The following is a 16,201-nucleotide window of genomic DNA, read 5'->3' on the forward strand; positions in this document are numbered from 1 at the left end:
GGAAGTAAAGAGAGAACTGAAAACAGCAACTGAAACCGAAACAGCAGTTGGTGCTCTGGTTGAACTGAAAGAGCTGTACGTGCGAGTATTAGCGTGTGTTTGTGTGCGTCTGCAACAAGGGAACATCTGCTGCTCTGACAAAAAGATCTCACACACAGGCAGTATTTTCCACTTAGCACATATACCGCTTGATATTTTTGTGCAGATGTTACATGGACTAATTTGAACTACCTCAGAGCAGTGATGTGTTTTTTCCAGAACGCACAGACAACATGACCTCAACGTGGAGGACTTTGTTTTTACTGGACATTTTTATCTCAACACTAACAGATAGGCCAGCTCTCTCAGTCTCCCACATCCCATAAACCTGGACTCTGAACTTTATGAGTGCACAAGATAAACCTCTAACCACCATCTACAATCTTTCCACAATGCATAAAACACATTAAACTCATCTGAATAAATACAAAAAACGGTCTTTATTCAGATTTACATGTTGATCCACATGTAGTTTTCATGTTTGCAGAATAAACAGTGATGACACATTGTGGGTCCAGTTTCTATTAGCTGGGCAGTTACCTGTGTTGCTTAACCTTGGGAGTTGAATGGTGATATTGTTTTTATCATACGTGCAAAGTGCCGACAGTGAGACACACCTCAGTTTTAAAAGTAAAAGTAAGCAATCTCATAAAGTAGAGGCAGGTTAGAAAGATCAGACAACCTCATGACAAATAACAGTATCACTACCCACTTTCCCCTGCTAACGTTTGGCTGCAATGACGTCCCTTTAGCATAGACAGAAACAGAAATAGGCTCCAGGTTTAAGTGCACTTCAGTTGTTCCATGACAACTTCTTTAAAAGTGTCCACGGTCAGGCTTGTGAAGGCAGAAGGATCTGAACGTTTAATTATCAGAAACGCCATCATTAATTACAACACGTCGATTTCAAGTCAGCTCATGCTTCAATGTTGAAATCACTACAATTTTAATTTAACACATTTTTGCTGGTGCAAAGGCCTAATATGAACTATACCATTTGCATGCAATGAAACAACAATTTTGGCTCCTTTAGCAACTATGTTTACATGGACACCAATAATCCGACTATCTACCTTAATCTGAATAAAATATTTATGTTTACACAATTTGCCAACAGAATATCCCATTCATATTCCTGTGTGTATATACATGTTAATTGTTTATTAATATTATTATTATTATTATTATTCAGGTTAAGGTAATCAAAGAATGCTGTTTACATGACAGTGTCTTCCTTGGACTATTGTCTTAATCACATTACTATCAGAATATTGGTTTCCAAGTAAACATAGTCAAAGAAAAGCGTCTGATTTGGTCATAATGACATGGTTGTAAAAATACAGCACTCAAAGAGGCTGTGAGCAGAAGAACAAAAATCACTGAAGAAGATTGAGGAGCATTTCTAAGTACTATGAAGTGTTCCATTATCTTTCAATATGTGATGCAAGTTGGGGAAAAAAAAAAAACATGTTGAAGAAACATTTGGAAAAGCGACATCTATTCCACATCTGCTGTCAAGTAAACCCATACGCCTTAGATTGAATGAGAACCTTAAATAATTTCACCATGACGGTAATGTGCGTCCAGTGTCAAAATCTACAGGGGTTTGGTTCACAAACATGGCAGCATCCTGTTTATCCTCAAGAGCTGGGGCTTGGCTGAAAGCAGCCTGGGAATGAAGTCTGCGCTTTAGCCTGCTAGCTGCTAACACACCAGTAGCTTTCTGATTCACTCAGCGTAGTTCAGAACACAGGGAGACATGACTCTCAGAAGATGGAATATGAACATTTCATAACCTACTTCTTCTTGGTTAATTATATTTTGCCAAATAATACTGAGACCACCAAGCTTGCTTCTTTACAGGCATGAGAAACAATCAATCAAAGGAAAGAAGATCTTCCTTTGATGCTCAAGTTTATCATTCTGTGCATACACTTCAATATAATGTCTTTCTTTGTGTTGAGATTTACAGATTGTGAAAATTTGTGCTTAACATAGTGATGCTTGCACTGCGACAACTGAGCATCAGAATCGACTGAGGTTTTGGGCTGTTAGCAGACTAAAGCATAGATCATTTGTATCCATCCACACACCTTCAATACCATTTCCCCAACACACACACACACACACACACACACCAGTGCTGTCCATAAGGTGCAGAAGCAGTTTGCAGGCATACATACATATGAGCTATGTACATTATTAACACCAGGAGGCAGGAGAGAGCGGAAGAAATCCATTGTTCACAGTCTTGTCAGTCCGTCTGTCAGCATGTCTGTCGTTCATCTTGTCAGTTCATCTCTCTGTTTAGGCGGGCACGTTTACCTGAGGTTTCCAGACTTACAAGTTCGCACACGCACACACGCACACGCACACACACACACACACACACACACACACACACACACACACACACACACACACACACACACACACACACACACACACACACACACACACACACACACACACACACACCTGCTTGCATGGGGCAATTCGGGGCATATCAATGATTGTCATGATTGTCAACAACGTGCCTCTGATTCTTCTTGTGACTTGCTGCTAGTGGAGCTGGTTTGCCGACAGAGACTTTAACTTCCTCATAACATTTGTTTTTTTTGGTTCCTCTGTTATCAACAGTTTGCTTCTAGGTTTACGTAATCTTTGTTCCATCCATGTGTCTCAGTAAATCATTTTAGACAATGTTTCCTGCTCAAGGTTCAACTCTTTTGAAATAGTAAGTAAATGGTTCTCTTCCCATTTATGGTGCAATAAAAAATGAAGACATAAAAGAGGATGTTTGTGCACACATAGACATTGAGAACTGGGAAACAAAACAGTGACATCAAAACATTTTGTTTTGTAACGGGTTCTAATACTTAACCGGTAAGTAATTTTGAATTAAATATGGTACAATTAGGTAGTTTCATAATCAAAATAAGTTTTACATAAAATAACATCCTCCTGTGATGAACTACTAGGGACTATTTGACATAGGAACTGAATGTTTGGGTTGACTGGAGGCTGTTAACAGCTTAAAAAAAACAAAACAGTTTATTAATATGAAAACCTGGTCACAGCAGACTATGCATCTACAAAAGATATTTTTTACTCATAAAATCCATCTTAAGAAATTATGTAAAAGTGCTAAATCTTCTCTTCACTAACCATGGTGTTCTAAAGTGTTGACAACAAGCTGCAGGGAAAATGATCTACCTGTGACACATGGATGATCAAGACTAAATATATTCCAGAACAAATGTGAACACACATCCCACATATACAACTCTAGATTCACGATTGCCGGCGTGTACATTCCACGTGTTCATACATTTTAACCTGGACACGGATTGTTCACAAACCCTTGCGGACATGGGAACTTGATGAAATTTACACAAACTGTCGCAGCCGTACAGATGCAGAAAGTTTTAAAGACTTCAATGTTCCTCAATTAGTGAGCAAGTCAAGCCCCGAAGAATATCATTAAAACCAGTCAGCAATTTTTCCAATCAAAAGGAAAACTCAGGGGACTAATGTCCCACACAGAAGCTACAATCAAAATCACAGATTTGGTAGTTTGGCCTTTGAGGCACCACGTGGCCCTGATGAAGAAAAACAACATTCTCTGTCATTCCTATGCTCTGACAACAGCTAGGATACCCCCCTTCTGGGGTCAGGAAGAGGTAACGTCGGAGGTTTTCATTATGACACTTGCGCGCATCTCATGGGTGTGGCTGGTCCCCGGAGACGCAAGAGAGTTCTGGGTGTAGGCCGACGTCCAGCCGTCCGTGTGGTAGCTGATGAGTGGGTCTGGGTCCCGCATGCTGGTGACCCTGAAGTTCGGCTTGTTGGCGGTGACAAAAGTGGCCATGCTGGGAAGAGAACATGTGGGAACTCTGACGACTGATGTGCTATAGTCCCGCCTCCAGACTGCACTGATACCCTTTTAAAAATAGGAGAGATCATGAATCTCCAGCTGGGGCTGAGACACATTTGAAATTGTGTGAACTATCATTCAGCAAGACAACATTCCATTTCACCGATACACAGATGATACACAATTATACCTCATTTAAACCACATAAGCTAAACAATCTAAGCACACGTCATAGCTGTTTATCATATATCAAGGACTGAATGGCAGCAAACTTCATTCGATTTAAAAAATGTATATGTGGCCCAGAGCATCAAAATGTACAGATACAATCTTCCATTGGTTTACTTAGTCCAAATGTTGAGTTTGTGGCAAATAACCTTAGGGTAACATTTTACACCTTTGTATTTTTTGAGCAAGATAAGATTACATTATTATTTAATATTGTGCTGGATTACACTGAAAAATTAAACACCAAAACCTATTACCACTGATAAGTAGCAGTATTGGTGTGTGTGTATTCACTGTGGGTACAATGTACGACAAAAGATCAACCTTAGATCAGTCTGTTAATATTTGACAGTCGTAGTTCCTGACAAGGCCCTCCCACACACACCCTGTTTTACAGTGAGGTTGAAACAGGTGAAAACCTGTTTATCTAAAGATCAGAGCAGGTAATCATTTTATCATCACTCTGTCCTTTGTGTATTTGATTGTGTATGACGGGAGACTCACCTCTTTGGTATCTTCTGTGTCACTGTCTGTGTCACTGCCTGCAGAAATAAACACACATACAGAGTTGCAGTAATAAAACAGTACTCAGGAAATATATCAGAGACAAAGAGGGCAAGAGAAAGAGGAGGAATTCCAGCAAATCTTGACTTAAATTGGGAAACCATATTAACATGGCTGGTACCTAGCATGGCACTTTTCTACTGTCTAAACAAAAATGCCTGCACACTAAATGTATAATTAATGTGAAAATCAGCTAAATAAACCTGCTTAACAAATAAACAAAAGAGAAGAAGAGAGAAGCCAGACAACGACAACGATTGAGTAAGAGATCAAAAAAGGGTCAAATGTACAGAGAGGTAGGAGGGATGGAAAATATAAGAGAAAACTTAGTCTTAATGAGTGGTTAGTGAGAAAAGGTGGATACACAGAGAGGTGAGATAAACTAATGAATACAAGATTTGGAAGAAAAACTAATATCACTATTAACACTTTTCAGTCTTTATGGTTATGGGTCTATTTGAGAGGAGAAATCTTATTTTCAAAATGACACTACAATATAGAACTTTTTTAGTCTCCAGTGTAATTATTTCCAAGATAAATTATTAAAAACTTTACTCTTTTATTTCAATATGGCAGAGTGCATTCTGCTGTTCCAACTTTTCAGTTCAAACGCAGCTTCAAAGAGTCTGATTAAAACACTGTTATCTGCCACAATAATTGCTGTTAACAGTGGTTTCTTTTTTCCACACTTGGTTTGCCCACAATTTTCTGCGCTTCAGATAAGATCTGCTGACATTGATAAAGAAGCCACTTTATTTTAGTTGGATTGTGTAACAACAGGTGATGTAATGATGTCAGATTATTGGGTCACCAGCTGAACCACTTTTTTGCAGTTTTAAAAAAAAAATAAAACCACTTGCCTACATCAAATGCATTGAGCTTGACAGCCAACTGAAGCTTTATGTATAAACATTATACTATTAATATAAAGATGTGCACTTGATGCTGCTGTGGTCAAAATGGTGGTTCTGAAAAAGCACAACAGTGTAACCTGTTTATGCAAATTCTGGTAATAAAAAGTGGTGTTTTGTGTGTGTGTGTGTGTGTGGTCTCACCGCAGCATGAAGACACAGGGGAGATTTGGAGCGGGTACGAGTGGGAGGAGCTAACTGTTTGCTCCTCATTCTCAGTGGTTACTTCAATTGTCTGACAGACGAATGGCAGCTGCTCACTCGTGATCACGTGGTCTTCCACTGAGCTGTGAATGGCTATGAATGGTAACAGAGGTTATGTTATAATAAACTGAACACGCATGCACACTCTGATCCGACTCTGTAAATGATCTACTGATAAAATGACAATAACATATAGAATCTATCCACTGCTGTAAGACAAAGAGTTGTGATATTTATTTCCACAACATCTATTCTGAGACAAGTTTATTTATTCTACTCTGACTGAGAGCACAACCTGTGCACCACAATCTTAGGGCTCATCAAGGCCTCATGTCAAACAGACAGCTGAACACAGTTCAAACGAATGGTTTAACACAGAATCAAGTAGATACTTCGTGGAAGATTTATTTAACACACACTATGTCTATTCAAGACAACACCAGACATTACACTTCAATAACCTACATGCCGGTTTTAGGACTTTGCTCATTCACCACTGTAACTACTCTGCTGTGGATATATACGGAAAGATTCCTGTGCAATTAATGGCATTTTTTTCTTTATTGATTTTGTGGCAACTTAAATTTCAATGCACAAAAACTTAAAACGGACCCAATTCTCCGGAGATTCTCCGTAGGAACTGTCTGAAATGGCTATAGTAATCATAGTAAAAAGAAGACACTGGTGTCGTACCTGAGGCACTGTCCATCACTGTTGACTCTAGGGGTTCCTGCTTGACCTCTTCCTGTTTGGAATAGTCGATAGGTCCAGCATGAGCTTGGAGAAGAATTCTGTCTGGAAACGGAGAAGGTACCTGAGGGTGAGAAGAACAAAAAAAAACTGTAAAAGGTTGATTATGGAAGACTGATTTGGTCAAATGTACCATATCGTACCACTGTGTGTGGAAAAGGGTCTATTAAATTAGAGCCTGACCGATTTATCGGTGGGCTGATACTTTCACAGATATATCTATGTTTATGTTGATGATATACAGAATAAACAATGCAGATCAGATGTACGTTAATGTTTATATTTAAGTACAGAAAATATGCTATTTTACTTAATTTAAGTTATATATATATATGTGTCTGTTATTTTCATTTATTTATTTAAGTTTATGGTTAAGCAGTAAAATGTCAAGCCTCAATTACCTTTCTTTGTCATAAGGGTTTGATAAGGACATCTTAAATATATTTGAGAGAACAAGAAGTGTTTTTACACCCTAATATCAGTATGGGCATTGGCCTCCCAAACATCCCTAATGGGGGGCTCCATATCATAGTCATCAATCTGCCATCAACAACTGTATCAACACTTAAAAACATAAATGAAAACATGTTATTCAAACTTCTACACAAACAAAGAAGCTCAGTCAATGTTTACATGTCCATTTAACTATAATATACTCTGTTATATATATATATATAAAATATTGTTAAGCTTATTCATTCATTACATTTGAACTGTGATAGTGATAAAGTCCAATAAGACAATTCAGTAGCTTTGACATGAATATCTATAAAACTATAAGAATAACAACAAATAACATCTAGTGCCAAGTAAGACCTGGATACAAACTGTTATCCAGAGCATTTCATAAATTAAACTGAGCCAACAATACAACACCAACCAGTCGAATATCATCAAAGCATTCATGTTCATTACTCTGTACATCATAAGTCCACGTCCTTCCGTTTATTTATATTCAATACTCTGAGCCGTTTGAGAGGTTGTTGTTGGAAGTTAGCATTTCTGTCACAGATTTTTGATATGGTCGTGAATATTTATGTACTTTTGATAAGTTATGTAAAAATTAATGTTCTTCAAAGTAAAATACAATATAAGTACAGTTAATCAATGATTTTAGATTATATTTCTAATTTGATGTATGTTCTCTAGTACTTTCTGTTAATTTGATCATTTTATTATATAAAATGGAACTAGTAGCTATTGGTTTTACTTTGAATTGCTTAAACATGTGCATTACAGAGAAACAGAGGCAGATGGAGAAGGAGCACTCTCTGCCAAAACTCTGTGTGATGTGGGAACTGGAGCTGGAGCTGATTGTTCACATTAGATACTGAGGCAATCTGCCACCTCTGCTCCGACTTTCAGAAATCATTTGATCTGCTTTGATACAAAAGCAACATTTCTGGGTAAAGTAAATATTCCTATGATGCCTAATGTCACCAGACCAGTTCCCGCAAGTTACAGTTAAATTGCAAAGACTGGGTGTGAAATCAGAAACTTTTCTTCCGTGGTGTTTGTATTCCCTATCATGCGTCTGCTCCTCTGCAATGCGGCTGCTCATGGTCACCATAATCCAAATATTAAATGGTTCTGAAAAGGTTATTTTAAAGTGTGGAGAGACCTAATAAAGACAGTTTTGTGTCATTTAGATAAAAGCTGCCTTATCCTGCAAGTGTTGTTGTTTTCATGTGTGAGGAGGGAAATTATCTGTTTATCTACCTCTTTATTTTCCTTGGGCCTCCCCTCTTTGTCGGACTTCTTCTTTCCTAAATAGACAAACACACAGAAAGACATAGATTATAAAGATCGTTTTTTAAAAACCAAAGTTTACAACTGGTCTTGAATGTCTTTAATCAGTGAATATGGAATTAATAGTAAGTACATTTTAAGAGAGAATGGCAACTTTAACCAAACCAGGTTTAGGAAGGGAAGCTGCACTCACCTTTCTTCATACTTCTCTCTGTGGAGGAGAGCATCTTATAAACTCTGAAGGCGTTAGTTCCCTTCTTGATACTTTTATCCTTCACTTCCTCGATGTCTGGCAGACTGTTCATGGCACAGCGGAAATTAGCCTTCCATGTCTTTGGGTCCGGACGGTCTATGCCTGGCTGGTATTTACCTGAGCAAAAACACAAACACAAACAGGATTATTCTGATTATTCTTATTACAGAGATGCTTTTTTGGTACAGTTGGCTAATATCATGAGGAGGACATTGCCACTTTTCAGGCAGTTTTACATGAATCCATGATACCAGTATGTATGGTACATTATGGGAACCAGTTTTAAACTATTCAGTTAAATTTCATTTCTTAAATGCCCTATCAATTCATTCATTGGTCATCAAACTAAGTGGGTGCTCATTTTAAATACTTTATGCAGAGAAATTAAAATGAAAATTATTTCATCATACTGCTAATTTCCATACAAAAATATGAATTAATAATTTCTCTATTCATTCTCATCTTTTTGAATCTTTCTTTCAACATAGGGACATCCTTCTGACAAGAATTTATCTAAGTTTCAACATATTATATTTTTTCTCCTGATGTGATAAGGAGGTGTGTGAATTCCTGTTCTTACAGAAACCCTGTGCACTTCCTTACAAAGACCCAATACCTGAAAGTCCTGTGGTCTAATTGAATGGGACAATCCAGGACAACGTGATTTCTTACTTGAAAACAGGATGCAAATCGAGCGTTTCTGTCATTTGAAACAGAACTGGTGCAGTGGACATGAAAATAAAAGCCACTAAAAAGCAGAAGCAGTGTCTTTAGGTAAATCTGTGTATTACCAGTGTGTATGGCCCATTTCATGAAGAGCGGTGCATCTTTCTCCAGGTCCCAGCCATGGCGCGCAGCATGCATCCACGGGATCTGGAAGATTCTCTTTTCCTGAAAACATTTACATATGCTCAGGTCTTGATTCAGTTTTTCCGCTAGTAACATTTCTGCATGGTGGATCACCACACCAAAATCTTTACTGCAGCGCTTAATAATCGCACATGCGACCAAAAATCGATGAAGTGCAACTCCAACTATTCCTTGGTTGCACCAGTGTGCCAAACATTTAGCTGGTGAGTTGTGTCGCTTCTCTCATCTCCCCCCTTTCAGTCTGAGAGCAGAGTTTAATCTCACACACCGAGGCCCCGGGCTGACCCGACCCCACCCCACTCACACACACACACACACACACACACACACACTCACTCACTCACTCACTCACTCACAGACGGACAGACAGTGTGACAGTGAAGTGGAGATAAGGAGAGAACATTAATGTGAACGAAGGAGTTTGTCTAATTAGTTTAAAACAGTGGCAACAAAAAGTGTGATAACAGGGTTTCCACTATGGACCACTGCTGTAAAATGATTAGCCCCACTGATTCAGGACCCGAGCAGAAGCCGCGGTTGGTTTGTACCGTGTCGGAGTCTCTGTCTGGGTGTCCTACATCCACACTCCTGCTGACATGTACTCACTTTAGTTCTTTATAAACAGTTCTAAGAGTTATTATTAACTTATCTTATTAAGTTTTTAAGACCTGAACAATACTGAAGTTTACTTGGTGTTGGTTTGATTCACTCCAGAGTTTATAGGGCACAAATTTAAACACATTGAAAGAAAGCCAAATATGTTGTGTGTACGCATTTCACCTGCTACAAACAACATGAGACGCCCACAGTGTTAAAGTGGCTGGAACGATCTGGATTAATAATTTGACACAATCGATTAATAACTAAATTCATGTGATGGCCAGGTTGTGTGTGAAGAGTGACAAAGATGAGCAGACAGACAGACACACACACAATCCTAAAGGAAACGCCGGAATACTAACCTAATACAACACAAAGCTAAAATCTCATCTAAATCATAACCATCCCATCCAGTTTACTGAGCTGGCATCATATATTCTGAGGCAAATGTTTAATATTTAATCAAGAGCCAGAGTCCATTTTCTTATTGTTTTGGTTTTGTGTGGTTTATTTCATTAATGTTTTATTTATTCAGGATATTTTACTATTTTTAATTCTAATTCAAATCTCAGACTGTATATTCTTAAAATTTTGTATTTCATTGCTCTTTGAAAGGGTGTACTTGCATGATTATGCTATAATATCATTATATCAGTGGTATAAAATGGTTTCACAATGATGACAATAATATAATTTATCGCAATCATTTCTGGAACAATATATTGTCCAACAAAATGTGTTATTGTGACTGGCCTACCTTAATATTTTTAATAATGCACCAAGTGAGACGTTTCCTTGCACAGTTTAAAGCATAAGTGATCTGAGAATTCCTTTCATATACAAGCAAAATTGGTATTAGATACAATAAAATATCATTAACTGAATCGATGTGTATATATATGTACATGTACATAACCCCCTTAACAACAAAAAAACACATTGCCCCCACGCCAAACCCTCTTGATCCACAGTAAACACTGGGATTTATGGTGTGTGTGTGTGTGTGTGTGTGTGTGTGTGTGTGTGTGTGTGTGTGTGTGTGTGTGTGTGTGTGTGTGTGTGTGCTCACTTACCTTATTAACCCATTTCAGTCCTGGTATCTGAGATGAGTTTATTTGTTCCTCCAGCCACGGTCGCATCCTCATCCTCTCTACTGGCATTGTGGCCTGTGAACACACAAACATATATTTATGATTACTGTATAATTATAATTGCTTATAACAATAATAAATAGCAGCATATGTATGAATGATGACTACAGTAAGTCTTACTAAACAATCATATTTGAAGGTTCCACAGAGTTTATTGTTACAATAACAACAAATGGGTTAGTAACAGAGCAGATATCAAAACTTAAAGTCACATGTCCTCCACTGTGAGAAGAAGCGACCACTTGAGGTTACAACCAGGCTGTGAGAGCACAGCAAAGTGTTGAACGCCTCTTGTCTGTGGTTGTAAAGATAGAAATCCTGCTCAGGTCCACTTCTTAATTTTCGTCTCAAAAAATACCGCTCTAAAATTAAATTGTGTAATCATGTCTGTAATTGCAGCCCTTTAGCCCACTCTTATCATATTATCTGTATATGATAAACATTTTAAATAAAGTACTTTAGAAGAAAGAAGAGCGAGAACCAAAAGAAGATAATGAATACCGCAGGCTGGTTGGAAAACAAACTTCACCCACCCCACCCACACTGGGGTGGGTGAAGTTTGCAGTGCGCCAACGCAGTGCCTGCTGACATGAGGACTGAGCTCCCTAACAGGTCAAACAGGGTGACAAAATATCATCCCTTTTTATTAAGGGCAGGGTTGAAACTTCCAGCAGCTTGATACAACACACACAGTCTGACTACAGAACGCTGTCTTTACTGGCCAACATTGGATATTATATTTGTATGATGGAATTATAGAACACACTATGTATTCATTTTAAGGTTGAAATTAATCAAAAGGTCAGTAAATCATGTGCAGGCCCCAAACCCTCTGGAATAGTCTACATGAGTGACTCAGACTTGAAACTTCACTGTCTGTTTTTCAATCATCACTCCAAATGTACTTTTACTAAATGGCTTTTACTTAATTGTTATTGTTATGACTTGGGTTTCTTTTATTCATCTTCCTTTGCCATTACTTTTAAATTATATTGTATTAATTCATCTACTGACCTTGATTTAAGATTTTATATTATATCGTTAGTTGTCTTTGATTTTCAATGACATATGGTATTATTTTGTTTGTTGTCATTACTTTTTTAATTTGTAGTCTTTTGTAACAGCTGTTTTAAAGGTGCTATACAAATAAAGATATATTTCTCCGTACATCAATCTCATGATCTGTATTGTAACTATGTTCAACTGCATCATCCCTGTCAAGTAAAATACACTTTTTATTTAATGTCTTTAAAAAACATTTAAACTACACATGGGGAACATATATATTGAAGTTATTCTGTGTTCACATGTTGTATGCTATTTTGCCTGTTGTCTCTGATGTTTTGTATTATTGCTTTTATTTGTCTTCTATTGTAAAGGTTGTTTGGAAAGGTGCTGTATAAACAAAGTTATTAGTATTATTGCTATTATTGGATTCAGAAAAGTAAATAAATTACATTAAGGCCTTTAAGGGTTAATAACTAGTACAAACAGCTACAAAATGTATATTACACTTAGAAACTGCAGTACTCATGGTACTGCAGTTTTTAAGGGTAAAACTGTAGTACTATATACCACTCTAATGGTAGTTTTGGACCTAACAAATAACATTGCTTATGATCAACCACTCAGAGAAACACGTTTTATTTCCTCAAAGTGTTAAAAACACGTATTTCTGAGCTGCAGAGCAGAATCAGAAACACGTGAATGAGTTCAAACAACAGTACTTTGGTTCACAGCAGGTAAATAGAGCTACAGCTGGAACATCAACACAAACTGACAGCAGTAGTTGTTGTTGTACCGTAAGATCCTGGTTCTCTCTGCGTCTCCTCCACTTGTTAGTCAATGTTAGTAACAGGTTTAGTTTGCGTTAAAGACGGATGTAGTCAAAGTTAACCCGCCCCGTGTTGTCGTGCTGGTCCCATAAAGAAACAACAACCGAGGCAAAAGTGAAAATAAACTCTAGTACCGAGTCAACAGAACTAGTCGCACTTTCACTTGCACACGCAGAGCGAGAGGGAGCCGTCATGTCCGCGACCGAACGGCGTGAATATGCGGAAATGAGACGGTACCTGTTCGCTGAGGACGGCCTGTAGCTCCGGGCTCCCGCTGACACACAGACGATACCAGCCCGAGTCACACGGCTCAACTTCTATCCCGGACTTTCACACAAAGTGCAAAACAAAAGTGTGTCCGCGGCTCTTTTCTGTTTCTCAGCGGAGAGCGAAAGCAAAACAGCGGCCGTTGAGGGGAAGCGGGGGCTCGCGCTGGAAATCCCCCTCCTGCTCTCTAGCGCCGTCGCGGAAGTGTCTGCGGCCGCGTGCGCGCTTCACCGGAGGAGCTGAAATACGGAGAGGAATCACTCCGCTCTTCTTTCCTGTGACCACGAAAACAAACCGAAACCGTTTCGTTATGCCTTACTTCATTTATATGGTTATTTATGCGTGCACATGATGTTACTGTAGTAATACAAAGCTTAAATTAGTGTGTCAGGTTTCGCATGTATATATATATATATATATATATATTATAATAATAAAATATTTTCAAATGGGAAATTTTATGAAAGCAAAAATATTTTTTTTTTGCCAACACGTGAATTATATTTTGTAGTTAAACTGGCAATAATGACAATAATTATTTCATATTAGCAAACCAAAGTAAATATTATCCTGACCAAAGTAAAGGGATAGTTCACCCAAAAATGAAAATTCACTCATTATCTACTCACTACTATGCTCTCGCCCAAGGGGCACGTGAGGACATCAGCAATACTCAGCAGTAACTGCAGCTATGCAGCGATGCTACCAGATCTAGCTATATTACCGCGCACCCTTGGCCGAGAGCTTGTGTGCAGTCTGTGCGCGTGAACACTGCTCCAGAGGAGGACATCAGTGGACATCTTGGCTAAAAACACGGTGTAAATGAATGATGAATTTTGGGTGAACTATCCCTTTCAGTTTTATCTTTGATATTATACATAATTATTATTATATAAATTACAGCAAGTGTACAATGAGAACCTTCATTTTAACTTTAGCCAGCTATAATCCTACATTATTATTACTATTAGTATTAGTATTATTATACATTTATTTCTAAAGCACCTTTCAAAACAGCTGTTTCAAAGTGCTTCACAAAGAGGACAAATACAAACAAGTAAAGAAACATCAAGAAGCAAATTGATGTCATTGTCATTTCAAATCAGAGGCAGCAAATTATATTATACAAAATTTCAAAACTTCATTTTAAACTAATGTGGACCTATCCATCTCAAACAAAGCTAAACTTGAACTTAACTAAACTAAACTAATAATGACCATAGCAAAAAAGAGTTTTCATGTGTAGTCCCAGGACAGATGCTATACTGTCACCCTAAAAATAACATGAAATCCAAACTAAATGACCTTGTATGATTTTATAGCCTCTACATTATATGGCCAGTGTAGGAGCAGTAGGACTTAAGGCCTAAATATCCCATTGAGATAGTTCAGCTGACCATATGGGTGTTAAGTGGATTTTATGTTTTATTATTTATTTTATAGTCTACATCTTTTAATTTAATCATGTTGGTAATTTTGTGATTTATAACCTATGAAAAGTTGCTGCTGTGGCACTTTGTGTGTGTGGACAGACTACACCACACTTACTCACAAAAAGTGTGAACTACGTGTTCTGGAGAAAACCGAGAGGATCTTTGGGCTGGATTTCATTTTCACTTCCTCTTCCCCCTCCCCCTCACCTCCCCCTCCCCTCCCTGTCCGGCCCCTTTCTGCGCAGCTGATGCTGGAAACGAAACCAGAAACTTAAAGCTACCAGCGTGCGTGTGTGTGAGTGTGCGTGAGTGTGTGTGTTCCTGTACTTCTATCTTTGTGAGGACCATTTTAAGCATAGACCCTACAGACTGAGCACATTTTGACCAGTCCTCACTTTTTCAAAGGGCAGTTTGAGGGTTAAGCCTTGGTTTTAGGGTTATAATTAGGTTTAGGTTTAGGGGCTAGGGAATGTATTATGCCAATGAGATACCTCACTAAGATTGAAGTACAAACATTGTTAATAAATAAATATTCAAATTAGTTGAGATACAAATTCTCCTTGCTTAGCTTAAATGTTTTTAAAAGACAAAAAAAAAATCAAAATCAGAATACAATAAATTGATACATTTGAAGAGAAATGTTGTTTTATCGCACAGGAACGGTGCAGTTTAACAGTTAAAATACAGATCATGAAATCAATGCACAAAGTTAATGGCTCATTTTCATCTCTTTATAGTAATAATAATAATAATAACAATAATAATAACTTTATTAATATAGCACCTTTCCAAACATCCGTTACCAAGTGCTTCCCAAAGAGGACAAATAAAGAGATGAAATCAAAACATCAAAGATAAGAAGTTGAATACAATGTCACTTAAAATCAAAGTCAAATTATATAGTACAAAACCTATAGTCACAGACAACAACTCTTGTACCTACTTGATCTTTTACATACACATTATAAATAAAATACACAGCTCTCATCCTCTTAAAGTCACAATACTCTATAAATCCTTATCCATCTTTACATCATTAGTAATTTATGACCACAATAACAATTTACTATGAGAAAAAAAATGTCATAAGAAGAAGCAGCAGAACAGTTTTTTTGTGTTTAATGTAAAATGCACTTTGGTCATATTTTAACCACACCTCTATCTGCAGGACATCAGGTCAGGAGGAGAATGAAGCTGAAATAGCTGCACTTTACACATAACTGCCCCCCACACACACACTTAAACTGGGACTGGGGAGAGGTCTGATAAACTATCAGTGAAAGTTAATAGTTCAACAGAACTCTCTTTCTCACACACACACGCAAACACACCCACACACGCGTGCACACGATCACACATATCCGATTGTCTCAACAGACAGGCTGTTCTATGGCATCAAGGCCCACAGTATTTCTCTGGCCTCCTCTAGTGTTTTTTTATTTAAATGCAGCCACTTATTGATAAACCCAC

The 16,201-nt window shown here is 37.8% G+C and overlaps 1 protein-coding gene across 1 annotated transcript; it reads right to left on the bottom strand.

Moving 5' to 3' along the window:
- Positions 1-460: 460 nt before the first annotated feature.
- Positions 461-13,519, bottom strand: irf2 (interferon regulatory factor 2). The gene is made up of 9 exons (XM_035161408.2): positions 13,269-13,519; positions 11,119-11,211; positions 9,367-9,466; positions 8,516-8,692; positions 8,293-8,339; positions 6,517-6,637; positions 5,764-5,916; positions 4,649-4,686; positions 461-3,982 (listed from the first exon to the last, which is right to left on the bottom strand). The coding sequence occupies exons 2-9, from the start codon at positions 11,203-11,205 to the stop codon at positions 3,713-3,715; spliced, it is 993 nt and encodes a 330-aa protein (XP_035017299.1). The 5' UTR covers positions 11,206-11,211; positions 13,269-13,519; the 3' UTR covers positions 461-3,712.
- Positions 13,520-16,201: the final 2,682 nt, after the last annotated feature.

Source organism: Hippoglossus stenolepis, chromosome 7 (assembly GCF_022539355.2).
Source record: "Hippoglossus stenolepis isolate QCI-W04-F060 chromosome 7, HSTE1.2, whole genome shotgun sequence".
Classification (NCBI taxonomy): domain Eukaryota; kingdom Metazoa; phylum Chordata; class Actinopteri; order Pleuronectiformes; family Pleuronectidae; genus Hippoglossus; species Hippoglossus stenolepis.